Source organism: Bos grunniens, chromosome 24 (assembly GCF_055505025.1).
Source record: "Bos grunniens cultivar Pamir isolate PY7600 chromosome 24, Bosgru_T2T1.0, whole genome shotgun sequence".
NCBI classification, from domain to species: Eukaryota; Metazoa; Chordata; class Mammalia; order Artiodactyla; family Bovidae; genus Bos; species Bos grunniens.
Window position 1 is genome coordinate 2,064,188 of NC_141188.1, and position 18,545 is coordinate 2,082,732.

Consider the following 18,545-nt stretch of genomic DNA (forward strand, 5'->3'; position numbering starts at 1 on the left):
GTATTGTTTGCTATGGATTTTCTGATATAGATTTTATACTAAGGCAGTCTGTTTCCATTCCTATTTTGTTGAGTGTTTTTTCATGAGAGGTGTTGAATTTTTTTTTTTTTTGCATCATTTGAGATCATGTGGTTTTTCCTGTCACTTTGTTGATGTGGCATGTAACACTGATGACTTTTGTGTGTTGGAACTTCTGCATTTCAGGGATATATCCCACTTGGTCATGGTGTTTAATCCTCTTGATGTGCTGCTGAATCCTGTTTGTTAGTATTCTGTTGATGATTTTCACATCAATGTTCATAAAGGATACTGGATTTCACTTTTTTTGTAGTGTGTGTGGCTTTGGTGTTGGAGTTATACTGGCCTTCTAGAATAATTTGGTAAGTGTTCTCTCCTCATTTTGGGGGGAGAATAGTTAGCATACTATTATGAGCTCTGTTACATGGACAGCCCTGCCAGGCTTTGACAGTTACGTCTAGAATTCAGGCAGGATTTCACAATGGTTTTCCTCACTTCTCAGTGGTTCTTCCTCCACTTTTGCTTTTCTGGTCACTAAAACACCCACACCCCACTGCTGGTGGCTTTGTGACCAAGATTCACGTGTATCTGACGTAATCTGCTTTGAAGACCCAGTAGTTGAGCATGGGAGACAAATGGGGCCAGGGACTCCTCCCGAGCCTCCTTGGTCCCAGTAACGTGTGACGCAGGCATCCAGCCCGCAAGCCAGTTTGCAAGTCGTGGGCCTGAGCAGGGGCTGACATTAGGAGCTCAGCTTCTGGAAATGGAGACACCAGTCTACACAACACGAACGCCAACACCACGCCAACCGTGATGACGTTTGGTTGCTCTTTATGCAGCTCCCAACCCACCCAGAACACACGTCACCTACAGGGGCCTCTCTCCACTGCACTTCACTGACTCATGTCTGCAGAACCCGCATCAAGTGCTTCTCCAAAGCCAGTGTATGGGCCGTCTGCAGAGTGGAGACAGAGGGGATTTTATGTTTGGGGCTGAGTGAAGAGACTTTATTGAACATTTCAGAGTTCCTTCCATACATATTCTTCGCAGAGCAGCTTACTTTAATAAGCTGGATCTAATAATGTCACAGTTCATGTTGAGAGGTGCTATGCATAAGTCAGTTTGAAAATGAAGACAATGGAGCAGGGACCTGCATTCTATAAAACTGGGGACCGATATGCAGAGCTAAATGAAACAGTGTAGGGTGCAAGTTTTTCCTTCAGCTACTGAAAACTCTGAGGCCTTCAAACACTGGTGAGACTACCTGCATTCACTTCAGAGGGTAAAGTGAGACACTGAACGGCTGACTCAGAGCTGCTGCTCACACAGCATGTTCAGCGAAGCTCCTGGTTAGACAGAGCTGGTTTTCTAGGGAGGGAAGTGGAGCTGCTGCTGGGATGCTACTAGAGGAGAGCCCGTGGGCACCCAGAGCTGCCATCCCCAGGGAATGTGACAGCACCTCCCTTCTGCCCTCTGCACCTGGGGCACAGAATCAGTCCTAACACTATACACGGCTGTTCTAGGAGGGAAAACAGCAAGATTCCTCTCACCAAGACTCAGAGCTTCAGGAAGCAGGGCCCAGAGGCAGGAAGGCTACCAAGAGCCTTGCACTGAGACACTGCACTGAGTGTCAGTTGGGTGGGCTACAAAGGGAAGGGGTGTGTGTGCGCATGCGTGTGCTCTCACTCTGAGACACTGTGCTGTGTCTGTGTCTGAGTGTATGAGTCTGTATGAGAGTTGGGAGGACTACAAAGGGAAGGTGTAGAGGTGTGTGTGCACATGCACGTTCTCACACTGAGACACTGTGCTGAGTGTGTGTCTGAATGTGTGTGAGTGTGAAAGATGGGAGGACTACAAAGGGAAGGTGCCCTGAGGTCTAGGGAAGCTTGCTGCCATCCCGATGGTCGTGGCCAGTTTGGGGCTGTCTCTGCTGCAGGGCAGGGCTTCCTCCCAACGGAAGCTACAGCAGAAGACACAGCTTTCCTTCAACACGAAGGCTACAGCAGCACCATGAACTTTCAGGTAGAACTGAGACGGCATTTCTCCAGCCTCCGACAGCACGTGTGTGAGCTCTGGTTCCAGCCTGGCAAGATGGGAGCACCAGAAACACCCTGGAGGCACCCACAGTCCTTCAAGGCAGGTGCTCCCACGTGCGCCTCACCGCCCATCAGCGCAGGGCCCGTGCACGTCCTCACACTGGCCAGTCCTCCCTCCGGACATCTCTGGTCTGGACAAGAGTCTGTGTGAGCACCCACCTTCCTAAGGAAACAACCACACAGGTACCCGCACCCCTCCAGGGCACCACACGCACCAGCCCACAGCCATGTGCCCAGAGCGGGTACCCACGTGGCTGGCTGGTGTCCCAGAACCCTTGCTGGCCCTCCAGCGGGGGCCGCATCCCTGCCGGGCACTGCCCCTCGTCCCAGGTGCGGACAGGGAACGGAGCATCCAGGCCATGCCACTGCTGCTGGGATACGGGCAACCTTCCCAAGAGATGTTATGAGAAGGGGGATCACACACCCTGAAAGCAGCGCTACAAACGTCTCTGCTGTATCTCAACAGGAACCCTTCTGCGATCGTCTGAACTGGGTTGGTAGCACTTCCAGTACTTCAACGCTGACACCTGGTGAGTCAAGACGCCCCAAGTTTAGGACACTTTCTCTGCGTCAGACTCAGATGGCTATTTCCTAACGAGGCTCATCTAACACACGCACTCTCTTTGGAAGTCACAGCACAGAATCTCACACTCAGAACAACTCATCAGCAACTCAGGGCCAGGACTGACATCTCCATCAAAAGGCACTAATGTGACGCTAACCCGACTGCGGAGAGGACAGCCGTTTACAGTAGGAGGCGAACGAAGCAGGCAAAGCAGCGCCTCTGTGAACAGAGGCCACCGGTGCATCCCAGGACTCAAGTGTCCACGAGTCTGCACGTCCAGGAAGACCAGGGGAGCACGGCAGCCACGGATCTGGGGGCTGTGGAGAGACCAGTGCGTGAGCAAACGTGCACACGTGGATCCCAAATAAGGAGGCCTGACCGCTTGCCATCCACCAAGAGGGTTTTACACCCTTCCCACAGGCCTCCTCTGCAACACCGTACAAGGGGTGCAGACGGCATCGGCAGTGCGCATGTGCCCGGAGCCGGTCACGATCCACTGCCTTCTGGTCCTTTCTCTCCACCTCAGTTCCTGCTCTGCTTCTCGGAGCCCCACTCGTACCCTGGGGCGCGCTCCTCAGGAGGCCCCTTGATTGTCCAGGGGCTTGTCACTCCCCACCCTGCAGATAGTTCTTGGGAGAGAGGTCATCGTCCACATGGGGCTTGGCCTTCCTCCTCCTCATCTGCTTCCTCAGGTCAGCCATGTGCTCTGGCCACAGGGGGCTGGCACTCCCATGCCCTTGCTCTCTCCTCCTCTTGTACTCCAGGATCTGCTTGTTGAGTGCCTCATGGTCAATCCCACACAGGTTCAAGTGTGCTGCAGGGCTCAGGGTATCACTTGGCAAAGCCGCGTCCAGGGCCTCGGGGTCACTGGGGGAGAAGGGGAGTTGTCACACCAGGCACAAATATCACATGGCATACAAACACTCCATCAGCCCCTGCCCACACACCACGCTGCCACCTCTGCAGTGGAGCTGTGGAGCCAGCACAAAGCAGGCTTTGGTCCAGCGGCCTCCAGTCCAGCACTTCTTGACCAGCACTCCCGGAGCCTGTATGTGGCTCAGGCCACCAAGCTCCTGAGGCAGACATTCTGGGCTGACATCAAGTGTATTTTCATTGCTTCCCCACTTAAACATGGCTAGTGCACTAGGCTAGTTAAACAGAATCACGGGGAGCTGGTCTTTAGTTACCCGATGAACCAAAAGAGAAGACAAGTCCATTCTGAGGGCAAAACCAGAGCAATCCTCTCAAAACCCCAATCTGGCCACAGCACGCCCCTCACTCTCAGACCTGGAAGGGCTCCAAACCCACAGGCACTCCACCTGCCTCGCCCAGGTCTGCTCCTCACTGAGCTGGAACTGGGGACTCACTGCCACTCGGGGCTTCTGCCCTAGCTCAGGGGTCTAAGTGTTGCCCCCCCACCCCCTGGCAGGCTGGCTCCTGTAGGCCCTGGCCCCTGAGGCCCTGACAGTGCCCAAGTGATGCTCACATAGATGATCTAAGGACACAGGCTAGACACCAGGTGGAGCTGTTTCACCTGGAATCCTCACGTCACCTTCTCAGAGGCCTACCCTGATGTTCACTGCTTCCTAGCAAAACGCAGGCTCCAAAGACACTGCCATTCGTTCACAGCATTCCCTAAGCGTTAGAACAGGCCTACTGGGAGCAGGCACTCGACATAAATGCACGAGGGAACAGAGAGGATGAGCTGCAACCACTAGCACTCAGCGTGCAGGCCCCAGCACTTCCAGTGGGCCCGGAGGCCCTCCTGACAGTCTCCCCGAGTTGCTGGGTAATGGGCCAGGCTGCCACTGTGGCCTGCCATGGGCCAACCCTGGGTTGGGCCTCAGGCCAAGACCCTAGGGCATAAACCAGGGCCCACCCCCCTACACTGGGCTGGGGGTGGGCAGCACTATACAGCAGTTGTGGAACCCAGTACATCCATAGCTGTGTGTGCCCACATCAGAAACACACGTCCACATGTTACCACCTGAAGTCACTTTGCACAAAGTCTTCTTTTTCACCCCGGGGTCCAAAATCAGCAATTGCCAGCAGCCGATCAACCTGAAACAGAACAGACAGTGGGTTACCGGAGAACTGTGCTTCTCCACTGCCTGCAGAGCGGGGCGCCCACGGACTGCAAGTGTCAGGCTGCCCAGAGCCACGGCCACCTCAGGGCCCGGCTGCGTGACAGGGCTCCCTCCCTGATGTTGCCCATGCCCACGATCTCAGTTACACTTGTTCTGGTAATGAACCAAGTCTTCTCAAAAGACTGTACTTAAAGCGTGTAAATGTTAGTCAAATTTACAAAGGAACCAGTTAAATATTAGTTGAATTCCTGACACTTACTGGTTTCTAATGAGGTTCTGTAAAATGCTTCAATTTTGCCACAGAATTTGCTTGAGGGAAAGAAGCCCCCAGCGTGGCTATGTGGGAGTCACAAAGCCCAGCATTTGACTCCAGCTCTGCGGGGTGGAAGGGGCGAAGGCTGGAGATGTACTCTGCTGCTCAGCAGGGCCCAGCGAGGCCCCCCACCTTCGCCTGCCTGCTCTGATGCTGCCAGGTGCTCCCACCCAGGCTGGGCACTGAGGCCTGACCTCCCACCTCAGTGCGAGCCCAGCCAGCCGGACCCACAACCAGGTCCCGACATCCACATGAAGTCATCACCAACAAGTGACGCTGTTAAAACCACAAGGTGAGAAGAGGCAGAACCAGACACGAGTCAGTCCACAGAAAACCCAGGAACAGGACGATACTACATCAAGGACAAACAGGCCTCCTCGAGTTAAAACTGGGAGTTAACTCACATTCCTGATGGCCAATGTGCTGAGCACCTGAGTGTGCACACTGGTACTACCACCAGCAATGAGCACCCCTGAGTGTGAGCACTGGCAGGACCATCATTAGCTTTTAGGTAATCAGCAAAGTGGGGCTTCCTTGGTGGCTCAGTGGTAAAGAGTCACCTGCAATGCAGGAGACACCGGGTGGATCCCTGGGTTGGGAAGATCCCCTGGAGGAGAGCATGGCAACCCACTCCAGTGTTCTTACCTGGAGAATCCCATGGAGAGCACCCCTGAGAGTTGGCACTGGTAGGACCACTGGTGCTGAGCACCCCTGAGTGTGAGCACTGGCAGAACCACCAGTGCTGGGCACCCCTGAGTGTGAGCACTGGCAGTACCAGTAGTTTTGCTGAACTACCTAGGTTTCAGTTTGGACACAGCTGATTACTCAGCCTCTTTCAAACATCCAGACCTATGACCTGAAGACTGCATTCTATCCTGAGAACGCAAAGTAAGCTGTTCAAACTGGAGCAGTAGCAACTACTTGCGACTTTTGTTGCAACCAATATTAGACAGACAGAAGACTCCAAGTTTCATCCAGAACTAATTTCAAATTTCTGTCCCTATCCAAGCTGCTTACCAATGGATGATTTTAAATCTTAAAAATGTACAGAGTCTGAAAAACTCTGCTCTGACTTAGCCAGGGGAAGCAGTGACCATGCCCTTGACGATCACCTACCCAAATCAGAAACCCATTCTGGTCCAGCCTTTACTCCTAACTATAGTGAGACAGAGTGCGGGACGATGCAGCCAGCCATGGCCTGACCTTCCCTTGGTGGGTCCATGTGCAGGACCCACCATCACCATATGGCTCGTGTCCGACCCTTCAGCACTTCCCTTGGGCATGTGTGGTAGGACAGACAGGCCTGAAGTGCACAAAGGCCCCCCTAGAGACACACAAGCATACGGGTGGGAGCATATACCCTCCCCTCCAGTGACTTTTCTGAAAAGGAACCCACATAGCCAGGGAGCACCTTGTAGCCATGAAATGTTCCTCCACAGAGAGTGGGACGAGTAACAGTTCAGTGAGAACAGGGAGCCCACCCTCCGGGACAGGCTGGGCTCCCGCAGCCCTGCACGGGGACTCCTGCTGGGGTCTGCACACCACAGCCCAAACCCCACCTGGGCTGACAAGCGGCTCTGCACCTTCACTCCTGCTCCCCTTCTAGCGAGGAAACCACACACCCACAAGGCTATTATCCAAATAGTGTTTCCAGTATAGGTTGTATGATGAACAATGAGAGACAACAATGTACAACTGGGTCTTTTTTCCTGTGGACCTACACACTACCTAGTCTCACAGTGAACACGCCGCCGAATCCTCCTGCAGTGCTGCTGGCTTCCTCAGTGAACCTGTGAAGGTGTAAGACACCTTAATAACCAAGGAACTACCACCAGATGAAAAATGCATGTATGTTAACAGGTTTTTAACCTTTAAAACCTGTACTTAAAGCAAGGAAAACAACTAGGAAACAATGCGTAAAGCCTTACGCATACAGAAGTTGACACAGTAAAGAGGCAATTATGCCAAAGCCTTACCTCCATCACAGCTGCATATTTTTTGTCCTGAACAAACACTATGGGAGGCACGTTCCTCAGGGTCTGCTGCGACATCAGAAGATGCCTGGAGAGAAAATAAGGTTTGAGCAGTTGAGGTGACATCTGGTGGAGGGGTGCCAGAAACAGATATGTCATCTCACAAAGAGGTGAGACGTGAGTTTTGTTCATCACAGTATTCAAAGATGAAAAGTCTTCCTTAGCCAATGGCCACGTTTCAACAGGGGTATAAAATGCATCATCACAACTGTTTTTAATTCTCTAAATGCAACTTTTGAGATCAAGTCTGACGTGAACTTGGAATGGCCTTCCGGGCATCACCGCCAGCGTCCCGTCCCTCCATTCATGGGCACCAGCAGCAGCGCCACAGAAGGGTGGCCGCCAGCCCACCACCACCAGACGCCAGACACAGAAAACACTCTGGGACACGCAGGCACAGCTGCTCAGCGACAGAGCTGGTACAGTCACGTGGAGACCTTCACACTAAAGCCTGGCGATCCAAAGAGGTGGGAAACGTTCTGTTCAACTGACTTTTCTGATTGCTGCAGCTGCTTAGGTGCTTCAGTCGTGTCCGACTCTGTGCGACCCCATGGACTGTAGCCCACCAGGCTCCTGTGTCCATGGGATTCTCCAGGCAAGAACACTGGAGTGGGTTGCCATGCCCTCCTCCAGGGGGTCTTCCCGACTCAGGGATCGACCCCGTGTCTCCTGCGTTGCAGGTGATTCTTTACCACTGAGCCACCAGGGAAGCCCCACTTTTCTGATTACCTAAAAGCTAATCAGAAAACGATGCTGTTATCTCAACACTTGTTGGAAATCTCTTGTTTTCTTCTTTCTGTGAAATGTAAAAACTGAGAGTGACTGACCACTCTTTGATGATGTCCGGCTTCAGAGACCATGGCACTGTGAGGGATGCACAGTGGCTGAAGCAAGCACACAGGAGAACACCAGACCCGCAGGACCCTGCTCTCAGCATCTACCCCCTCATCTTCTAAAAAGGAAGCATGGGGCTTCCCTGGGGTCCAGGGGTCAAGAACCCGGGGACGCAGGTTCAATCCCTGGTCCAGGAAGAGCCCACACCCCATGGGGCAACTGAGCCCCTGAGCCCCAACTACGGAGCCTGTGCTCCGAGCCCGTGCTCTGCGATGAGAGAGTCGGCCCCGCTCCCCACGACTGCAGAAAGCCAGTGTGCAGCATCGAAGACCCAGAGCAGCCAAAAATAAATAAAAACTTTAAGAAGCAAAATGAAAGTACAGTGGAGGCAGGAGGCCTAGGGAGAAAGGAGAGAAGAAGGGAGGAGAAAGCCCAGTTCTGAGGTTTTCCACGTTTTAAAGACTGAGGAGAAAACTGAGTAACTTTTTTCCTACCACCCAGCTCAATGGTTCTCACAATTTTTGGTCTCAGAACCCCCTTTATACTCTTAACAATTACTGAGGACACCAAAGACCTTTTGTTCATGTGGGTTACATCAATCAATACTTAACACATTAGAAAGTGAAGCTGAAAAATGTAAAAATATGTCTTCACTAATTCATTTAAAGTAACAGCTGTATTTTAAATGCGGTTAAGAAAAGTGACACTGCTTGCCTGGCTCCAGATTTCTTTAAAACCCAGCGTAATGCAAGTCAGCTAGATCCTCACCTCTGTATCTGCATTCAATCTGTCCTACTATTTTGCTTAAAAAAGAAGAGGGAAATTTAAGCTCACGGATCAGAAACTGAAAAAGGAAGAGTATGTGAACAGCCCTTCAGAAAGGTGTCGACGTTCTCTGATGCTACACAGAATCTCAACAAAAGTAGTTTATTTAAGGCTGCAATGTGGAATCTGAAACCAGATGGATGGACAGGTCACTCTCTGTACATTAAAATCCTGTGATCCTCCTGCCCTCTGAATTGACCTTTCCCCATTGGTGATTTTGTAACATCATACATTGGTATATTTCCAAAAATACTGATTTACCAAGTTACACAGATTTTCAGAATGATGATGCACTTTAGAATATATCGTCTCCAATCTCATCAAAAGGGTCTTATGAACTGCAAAGCTGTCAAACTCACGGATGTGGGTACAGGCTTTCTAAAATTCTCATTTTCACTGAAAGCTTGCATTTTATCACTGGTCAAACATGGTCAGTTGTTTTCTTGAAGTGACAGGTTTACTTTACTCACTTTGGAGAAAATGTCTATCAAATACCTACATCTTAATAACCATAGTTGGTTCACTTGTTCTTCCAAGTGAAAAATGTGTATTCCGGGTCACAATCAGCAACCACAATATTTTTCCAAGACAACCACCAGGGCTTCATCCACACTTTCCACCACAGACACCAAAAAGATGTGCCCAAGGGTAGATTTAATAAAGGGAGTAACTTCTGCTTATTCACCAAGGCTGCCATCTCAGAGGTCGCACAGAGTCGGACACGACTGAAGCGACTTAGCAGCAGCAGCAGCATTCTTAATGAAGCTGGCAGTTGATTACCGTGAGTACATGCTGACGCCACAGTGACGACCAGGACATCCTCAGGGCAAACGTCCACACAGCGAGAAAGAAAAACCACACCTCACCATGAAAACAGCTCTAAACTCATGAACGTCCCCCCATAAAGGACCTCAGGGGTCCCTGGGGAACCAGGACGCACTTAGAGAACCACTGACCTGGCCCGTGGCTTATATGAAGATGTGAATTCTGCTCTGAAATTCAAGAAAACACTTACAAAATTTTCCTTAAAAGCAAAAGTGGTGAACACACCGGCCGGCAGGCAGGGTCAGGCAGAAGGCTTACCTCATGTGCGCAGCGCTCCTCCGCAGGACGGCCTCTGTGTGTGCGTTCTGAGCTTCGGAGAGGGTCGCCCTCCAGAAGACACGGCAGGCAGAGAAATCTGAAGTCAGAGAGACCTGAGCCCCCGACCCCCGCCCCAGATCACTGTCAGTTCACCTGGGCTCTCGTGGACAGAGGGTGTCAGGAGATAGGCACTAACCCAGGGGCAGTCCTGGCTTCGCCCCCAGCACCAGCGCCAGTGCCAGGGCCCCAGGCCCTCGCCACCCCCATGCCCTGACCTGACTCCAGCCCCTGCCCCACCCCAGAAATGCCTCAGTGCCCTCTGCCTTCCCTGGGTGAACCCACTCCACCTTGAGGGTGAAGATGGCAGGAGCCAGCTCCCCGTCCTTACCCTGAGAGGAAGGCACACGGGCCACCACTCACCTGACCCAGGTCTTCCTCTGATGGCCCGCCTCACCCCAGGCAGAACGCCAGGCACTATCTGTGCCTGTCCCCCACGTCTTCCTCCCGACACCTCAAGGCACACACCGAGCCTCCCTCCTGCCTCTCCCAAGCGCGAGGCGCCTGATGGGGTGCGAGGTCCCATGGTTACCTTGCAGAGCTCCACGTTCAGGTCGCACAACTCCTGGCTCACTTCAGGGGTGCACAGCAAGTCTGTGAGCGCTTTATAGAGGAGACCGTTCAGGGCCCTCAGGCGTACCTGGTCTTCCTTCCGGGTTCTCCGAGAGGTGCTCTTCGTTAGGAACTCCAACTGGGATGACTTGTGGGTCTCCATCAAGAAGAAAGGCCAACATTACACAAAGGTCAACATGACACCTATATGCGAACCTTACTGACAACAAGGGTCACCCTCAGTCACCTTGGCTTTCATGAGGATATACTCATTTTACAGACCTGGACCCGTCTAGATTTTACCTAGCATCCCTTCAAAATTAAAAGTATGGCCAAGTACATATATTTTTCAAAAAAAATCTTAGTGAAATGTAATCCACATACCATAAAATTCTCCTTCTTAAAAAGTACAATTCAGTGGTTTCCAGTATCAGTTCAGCGCTCAGTTGTGTCCGACTCTGCAACCCCCATGGACTGCAGCACGCCAAGCTTCCCTGTCCACTACCAACTCCTCAAGCTTACTCAAACATCGAGTCAGTGATGCCATCCAACCACCTCATCCTCTCGTCCCCTTCTCCTCCTGCCTTCAGTCTTTCCGAGGATCAGGATCTTTTCCAATGAGTCAGTTCTTCACATCACGTGGCTAAAGTACTGGAGCATCAGCTTCAGTCCTTTCAATTAATACTTAGGACTGATTTCCTTTAGGATGGACTGGTTTAATCTCCTTGCAGTCCAAGGGACTCAAGAGTCTTCTCCAACACCACAGTTCAAAAGCATCAATTTTTTGCCCCTCAGCTTTCTTTATAGTCCAACTCTCACATCCATACACGACTACGGGAAAAACCATAGCTTTGACTAGACCAACCTTTGTTGGCAAAGTAATGTCTATGCTTTTTAATATGCTATCTAGGTTTGTCATAGCTTTTCTTCCAAGGAGTAAGTGTCTTTTAATTTCATGGCTGCAGTCACCATCTGCAGTGATTTTGGAGCCCAAGAAAATAAAGTCTGCCACTGTTTCCTTTGTTTCCCCATCTATTTGCCATGAAGTGATGGAACCAGCTGCCGTGATCTTTTTTTGAATGTTGAGCTTTAAGCCAGCTTTTTCACTCTCTTCTTTCACTTTCATCAAGAGGCTCTTTAGTTCCTCTTTGCTTTCTGCCATAAGGGTGGTGTCATCTGCATATCTGAGGTTATTGATATTTCTCCTAGAAATCTTGATTCCAGCTTGTGCTTCATCCAGCCTGGCATTTCACACGATGTACTCTGCATATAAGGTAAATAAGCAAGATGACAAAATACAGCCTTGATGTACTCCTTTCCCAATTTGGAACGAGTTTGTTATTTCATGTCCGGTTCTAACTGGTGCTTCTTGATGTGCATGCAGATTTCTCAGGAGGCAGGTAAGGTGGTCCCATCTCTTTAAGAATTTTTCAGTTTGTTGTGATCCACACAGCCTAAGGCTTTAGTGTACTCAGTGAATGTGAATGTGAGCGTGAAGTCGCTCAGTCGTGTCCAACTCTTTGCGACCCCATGGACTGTAGCCTACCAGGCTCCTCTGTCCATGGGATTTTCCAGGCAATAGTACTGGAGTGGATTGCCATTTCCTTCTCCAAGGGATCTTCCCAACCCAGGGATCGAACCCAGGTATCCCGCATTGTAGACAGACGCTTTACCATCTGAGCCACCAGGGGTTTTTAGTATACAGAGTGTATTTTTTTCTAAAAGGAACCATTCATTACATACACTTCCATGATACACATACAATGTATTTCAGAGATACTGCAGGTTCCTTCCAGACTATTACAATAAAGCAGATATCACAATACAGTGAGTCACACAAATTCTATGGATTCCTGATGCATATAAGTTATGTCTGCACTACAGTGTAGTCTATTAAGTGTGCAGTAACAGTATATCTAAAGACAACATACATGCCTTAACAGAAAACACTTTATTGCTAAAACACGCTAACACTGACTTGCCAAAGCAGGGCTACTACAGACCTCAATCCCTAAAAATCACAGTATGTGGGAAACGCAACACAAGGAGTGCTTGCATACCTATACATATCTGTGTTACACACACACAACCTGAACGGACATCACCATGTTAGAATCTGATAACAGATACGACATTCTGGAAAACTGTGGTGTCATTCTTTTAAAGGTCAAATCCCCACGTTAGCAGTGTATGCAGGCTCACCCCTCCAGTACTGATGCGGACAGACCACAGGCTGGAGTGCTGCCCAGGGCAGGGCCTCCTGCCCTCCGAGATCCCAAAGTGCTTGTCACTGCTCCTCCTACTTACCAAGTGAGAGCCCAAGGAAGGACCTTCATACCAGAACTTCTTCCTGTGGGAGAAAGTGAGAACTCTGCTGGATACAGTGGCAAATTGGGTAAGAAATGGTTACAAATGCTAACCGCAGGTTATGATATCATAGCTGTTTCTAAAGGGCTAAGCCTGAACATACAGATTAAGTTCCTGAGGTTCTAAAAGATTTAGTTATCCACCTGACAGCAGCATGGGTTTTCAGGGAGAGACAGGAGGCAGTTTTAATTCAGCTCAAGGTTTTACCTAAAGTCTGCTTCTAGTCCCAAAGATGGAGAAAGGGGATCTTAAAAACACACCTACCACATGCATGACAGCACTGTCCTACTCAACAAAGCTGCTGCCTGGGATCTGGTTAACAACTGACACGGTCACACATCAACAGCTAGGTCAGCAGAAGGCAGATGGGAGAGCCAGGCTCCTGACTGCTGCAGACAATCAAGGGAGGGGGGTGAGGACCATCCGGGCACCAGCAGATAAGAGATGGAGGTCAGCAGGAACTCAAGTTCCACTTTTTACAGCTACAGGTGGTGACATGGAGAAACATTTATAGATAAGCATATACCCTTGGCTTAACCTGAACATGTATTGTTTTCACTTTGTCAGCTGAAAGGGTATAAAAGACAAATACCCCAGTAGCAATGACATACTCAGCTCCAGATCATGGTTCTGACGCCAGTGTCCAGTGAAGGAACCAGACAGAGCTCCTCGGAGGAAGTGGCTGGTTCTAGCACTGAGGCATTCTGTAGCGCCATAAAGTGAAGAAGAGCTAATAAATTTCTTTAAATGTAAAAACTTCTTCAAGGGTTTCCCTGGTGGTCTACTGGTTAAGAATCCGCCTGCCAACACAAGGGACACGTGTTTGATCCCTGATCCTGGAAGATCCCACATGCCACAAAGCAACTAAGCTACTGAGCCCACACGTCCTAGAGCCTGCAATGAGAAGCTGCTCACCACAGCTAGAGAGTAGCCCCCTCTCCCCACAACTAGAGAAAGCCTGCAGGCAGCAACAAAGACCCAGTACAACCAATAAATAAATAAAATAAAAACTACTTCAAAACCCCTAACAATGAGGCATGTCAAAGGAACACAGGAGCCACCTGAAGAGCTACCAATGGTCCAAAGCTGGAGCAACTGGAGCAAAATTAAGTAGTAATGGGTTCTAACCTATGGGTGCATACTGATAGGAATTAAGAAATGGAGAAAAAGAGACACATGTTCTATCAAAAGTCTCAATAATTCATGAACCTAACTCACACTACTCCTTAGGTGTGAGCGGCATACAGTGACTTCCCCGAAAAGATGACAGTATGGAATCAGAGCGGGGGAGGTAACTTTACAGTGGATAAACCTGACAGACACAAAGGACCCCAGTCAGTGATCAAGACCAACATCAACAGGGATAAACCATGTTGATATCATGTATGTGTTCATATGGTGTGATGATGTGATGAAAACGTCACTTCACATGTATCGTCTTCCCCCCAAACCAAAACCCCAGTATAATCAAGAGAAAAACATCACACCAGGACCAACAGAGAGGCATTCTACAAATATCTAACCAGTGCTCCTCAAACTGTGGAGGTCATCAAGCACCAACAGTTGGAGAGGTATGGTAAGTAACCTGCTGCTGCTGCTGCTTAGTCGCTTCAGTCATGTCCGACCCTGTGCGACCCCCGAGACGGCAGCCCACCAGGCTCCCCCGTCCCTGGGACTCTCCAGGCAAGAACACTGGAGTGGGCTGCCATTTCCTTCTCCAATGCATGAAAGCGGAAAGTGAAAGTGAAGTCGCTCAGTCGTGTCCGACTCTTAGCGACCCCATGGACTGCCGCCTACCAGGCTCCTCTGTCCATGGGATTTTCCAGGCAAGAGTACTGGAGTGGGGTGCCATTGCCTTCTCCGACTTACCATACCTAATATCATGTAAATGCTACCAAAACAGTTGCCAGCAAGGAAAGCTCAGGTTGTGTTTTTTAAAACTTCGTGGAATTTCTTCTGAATATTTTCAATCCAAGGTTGGTTGAATCCGGGGATTTGGAACCTCGGACCCACGGTGGAATGTAAACATCACTTTGCTTTAAAAGTTCACTTTGCTTATAGCAGACTTAAAATCATCACAACTGTATGAAAGTACAGAAAAAAGGCAGGGAGGAAAAACCGCAAACGGTAGCTGTGACGGGTGGGCTTTCACACGCGGAGACTGCGCTCAGACTTGGCTGCGCGCTCGGGCGCCAGCTAGCGCCCAGGCGGAGCCCTCACCCTTGAGGACCCCAACGCCGGGCCTCCGCCCCAACGCCCTCCACCCCACTCGGGAACATTACTTGGTTTTCGAAGCAAATTTCTTGAGCAGGTTCTTGCCACAGGACACAGGCGAGCTGTGCAGACCTCGGGCACCGCTCAGGAGCCCCAAGTGGAGCCCCGGCCGCCCCCTGAGAGCGGCCCACATGTTTGCTCAGCGACTGCGGACAAATGGCGACGCAAGGCAGGGCGACGGTGACGAGGAGACGTGGGGAGGGGCAAAGACAGACTGGGCGACCTTTGCGGGGAGAGGTGGGCAGGAAGACAAACGCGGCGGGGCTGAGACCAAGGCGTGGGCGGGGCAACGTTACCAAGGAGACGTAGAGCGGAGGGAAGCGGGGCGGGGCGACGTGTGGGGCAGGGCTACGCTTGCGCGGCATAGGCAGGGTGACGTTACTAGGGAGACGTAAACCGGAGCGACGCTAAACGGTGCGGTGTGCGGGGTAGGATACTTTGACAGGGGCGTGGGTGTGGGCGGGGTGACGTTGCCAAGGAGACGGGGAGAGGAGCGCTCGGGGCGGAGAAAAATGTAGGCGGGGCTATATTGACGAGGAGTCGGCGGGGCGTCGTTGCCAAGGAGGCGTGGGGCGGAGCGACACGGGACGGGGCGACGTAGGGACGGAACTACGTTAACGGCGCGTGGGCGGAACGTCGTTGCCAAGGAGACGCGGTGCAACGTGTGGGGCGGTGCTACGCTGACGTGATTTGGCATGGGCGGGGTGACGTTGCCAAGGAGACACTCAGGCGAGCGACGCGGGGCAGGGCGACATGTAGGATGGGATACGTTGACAGACGTGTGTATGGGCGGGCAACATTACCAAGGAGACACTCTGGCGAGAGACGCTGGACGCAGTGACGTTAACTGTGACGTGTCGTGGAGCGAAATTGACGGGGAGACGTGGGGCGGGGCGAAGCGAGACGGGGCGATGTATAGGGCGGGGCTATGTAGATAGCATATTCAAAAGCAGAGACATTACTTTGCCAACAAAGGTCCATCTAGTCAAGGCTATGGTTTTTCCAGTAGTCAGGTATGGATGTGAGAGTTGGACTGTGAAGAAAGCTGAGCGCCGAAGAATTGATGCTTTTAAACTGTGGTGTTGGAGAAGACTCTTGAGAATCCCTTGGACTGCAAGGAGATCCAACCAGTCCATTCTGAAGGAGATCAGCCCTGGGATTGCTTTGGAGGGAATGATGCTAAAGCTGAAACTTTGGCCACCTCATGCGAAGATCTGACTCATTGGAAAAGACCGATGCTGGGAGGGATTGGGAGCAGGAGGAGAAGGGATGAGATGGCTGGATGGCATCACTGACTCGATGGACGTGAGTTTGAGTGAACTCGGGGAGTTGGTGATGGACAAGGAGGCCTGTCGTGCTGCAATTCATGGGGTCGCGAAGAATCGGACGAGACTGAGCGACTGAACTGAACTGATGTAGACTAGGGCGTGGCTGGCCGACGTTGCCAAGGAAGACGTGGAGCGTTGCCACTCAGGGCGGAGCGATGGCCTTGAGGCCTTGAGGCGACGTGAGGCTGGCAGACTCGTTAGGGGAACCGGTGAAGCGGCTCTGGGCCAAGTGCTGGGCATGCTGGGAGTCGCCGGGAGACTGTGGGCAGGGCGAAAGGGCGCGGCGGTGTCTCGGGATGAGTAGACGGGCCCTTAGGAGGCCGAGCGGAAGCATGTGCGGGGAGGGGCGGGACTGCGAGTGAGCAGGGGTGTGTGGACACGAGTCAGCGGAGTGGGTCGGGCCGGGACTGATAGGGGACCGTGCACCGTAGGCTGGGCGGGGCGCCCGTGGGTGGGGCCAGATATCAAGGTGCGGAGCGGAGCGCCACGATGCAACCTGAGGAGCGGGGCGGGACTTCAGGATGTGCTGGTTGAGGGCGAGCCACGAAGCCGCCGCTCTTCCAACGAGTGCCGCGTTAGCTGGGCTTTGCTGCTAGAGAAGCGCGCAAAACACCCGGAGGAGGAGACTGCAGAGCAAGGAATACTTTATGCACGCGCACGGAGCTAACAGAGATGGGGGCGTTGCAACTCCCTTGCTACAGAACATCAAATGTGGAGCAGGGAAGTAAGGTCCGTCCTCACTCGGTGGTTTAAATGAAAAGCCGGCGTCCTGGAGCAGAGCTCCCGCTGCTGGCACAACTAGGAAGGATCAAGTTCCTTCCTCTCTATGCTACTAATTCGTTTGCTCACTTCCGTGACACCTGCTCGACAGTCCATGTGGAGGAGAAAAACAGCTTCCAAACTGCTGCAGAAAGGAGGCATCCTCACCCCAGACCCCTCTTCAAGGTCACCCCTGGTAATTCCGCTCTAGGCACTCTCTTCCCACTCCTTTGCTCGCGCTCAGCACAGACTTCCTGGCACTGCTTGGTTTTCTCCCCCACTAGTAAGTAAACCCTTGAGTGGGAACTTGGCACATAGAAGGTGCCCAATTATCCTTTTTTTTTAATGATCAAAGCAATAGTGATTAGACTGTCAGGGAAGACTATGTAATCCAATCAATTTACCAGAATTTATCAAGATTGAAAGCAGCACAACTCACGGGGAAACCCATAGACCGAGTGCAGACTTTTGGACTGTGGACAAGTAATTACCTGTGCTCAGTTTCATCATGAATGGTAACAGAACTTCCCTCTTACAGCTGCCTTGAGGATGAGGTGGGCATGTGAGGAAAGCATTTAGCAAACTTTGAACAGGTGATAAGTATTATGACTAGTCCTTAAGTGTTTCATCTAAGTATTAATGCAGTCTATATAATGGACTCAAATATAAAGTATACAAAAGTGTTTCTTTCCCATTTAATCTGCTGTTTCCATCCCACTGAACTCTTAACTCACATAAATCATTTAAGCAGCACTTCGTTAGGAATAGGAAGGCCACTGAGAGAAGCCAGGATGCTTTCAACCAAATTTTCCATCATCTGTCGTCTTGCTTGATGAGTTGCACTTCCAATGTGAGGTGTCAGAATGACGTTCTTCAACTCCAATAAAGGATGATCTCTGAAATACAGATTAATGGAGGAAAACAGAGTCATTTGGTTTCTTTAACTTCATATTCTGGTCTCACATCCCCACTCTGAGATGAGGAAGGCTGTGGGAGGCCTCATGGTGTACTGAGATGATACCTAGATGTACTCTAGATGATCACCGCTCATCTAACCCTGGTTTGGGTAACCCAACGTTTCTGGATGTAAAGTAACATATCCTAACTGCGCCCACGCCATTAGTTCACAACTGCAGAACATGCGTGATGGATTAAATGACCGTGACCCGCAAGATAAGAAAGGGCCTTGGGGAGACATGCTGATTCAGGCATGATGGGACAAGATGAGTGCACCTTTAATGGGAATGGCATTCAGAGGGAAAAGATTTCTTAACTAGGATTAGCAGGTTAGAGGGAGCTCTCTTCCAGGAAGAAGGCAAAGAATGGGAGACAGCCTGGAAAGATAAGGTTTTAG

General features: G+C 51.0%; 2 protein-coding genes across 30 annotated transcripts in view; both read right to left on the minus strand.

Annotated features, from left to right (window-relative positions):
• Nucleotides 1-996: 996 nt before the first annotated feature.
• RBFA (ribosome binding factor A) lies at nt 997-15,280 on the minus strand. 13 transcript variants are annotated; one of them, XR_015153659.1, is made up of 10 exons: nt 15,113-15,280; nt 12,771-12,813; nt 10,552-10,620; nt 9,855-9,967; nt 7,056-7,140; nt 6,808-6,869; nt 4,667-4,740; nt 2,837-3,546; nt 2,539-2,641; nt 997-2,245 (listed from the first exon to the last, which is right to left on the minus strand). XR_015153659.1 is itself a non-coding variant. In XM_086372525.1 (8 exons), the coding sequence occupies exons 3-8, from the start codon at nt 10,848-10,850 to the stop codon at nt 3,285-3,287; spliced, it is 714 nt and encodes a 237-aa protein (XP_086228651.1). In that variant the 5' UTR covers nt 10,851-11,726; nt 12,771-12,813; nt 15,113-15,280; the 3' UTR covers nt 997-3,284. The 13 variants fall into 13 exon arrangements, 6 of the variants coding, with proteins under 6 accessions (XP_086228651.1, XP_086228652.1, XP_086228650.1 ...); XR_015153655.1 differs by lacking the exon at nt 6,808-6,869 and adding an exon at nt 10,848-11,726 and having other exon boundaries at nt 10,444-10,620; XR_015153654.1 differs by lacking the exon at nt 6,808-6,869 and having other exon boundaries at nt 10,444-10,620.
• Nucleotides 15,281-17,872: 2,592 nt separating this feature from the next.
• LOC147345816 (uncharacterized) overlaps nt 17,873-18,545 on the minus strand; it is a 31,648-nt gene continuing 30,975 nt past the window's right edge. For all 17 annotated transcript variants that reach the window (XR_015153641.1, XR_015153644.1, XR_015153635.1 and 14 more), the window contains one exon: nt 17,873-18,087. Coding sequence is in view for 4 of the 17 variants with exons in the window: in XM_086372507.1 (XP_086228633.1) it covers nt 17,931-18,087 (157 nt within the window). In the remaining 13 variants the exon portion in view is untranslated. The remainder of the gene's footprint in view (nt 18,088-18,545) is intronic.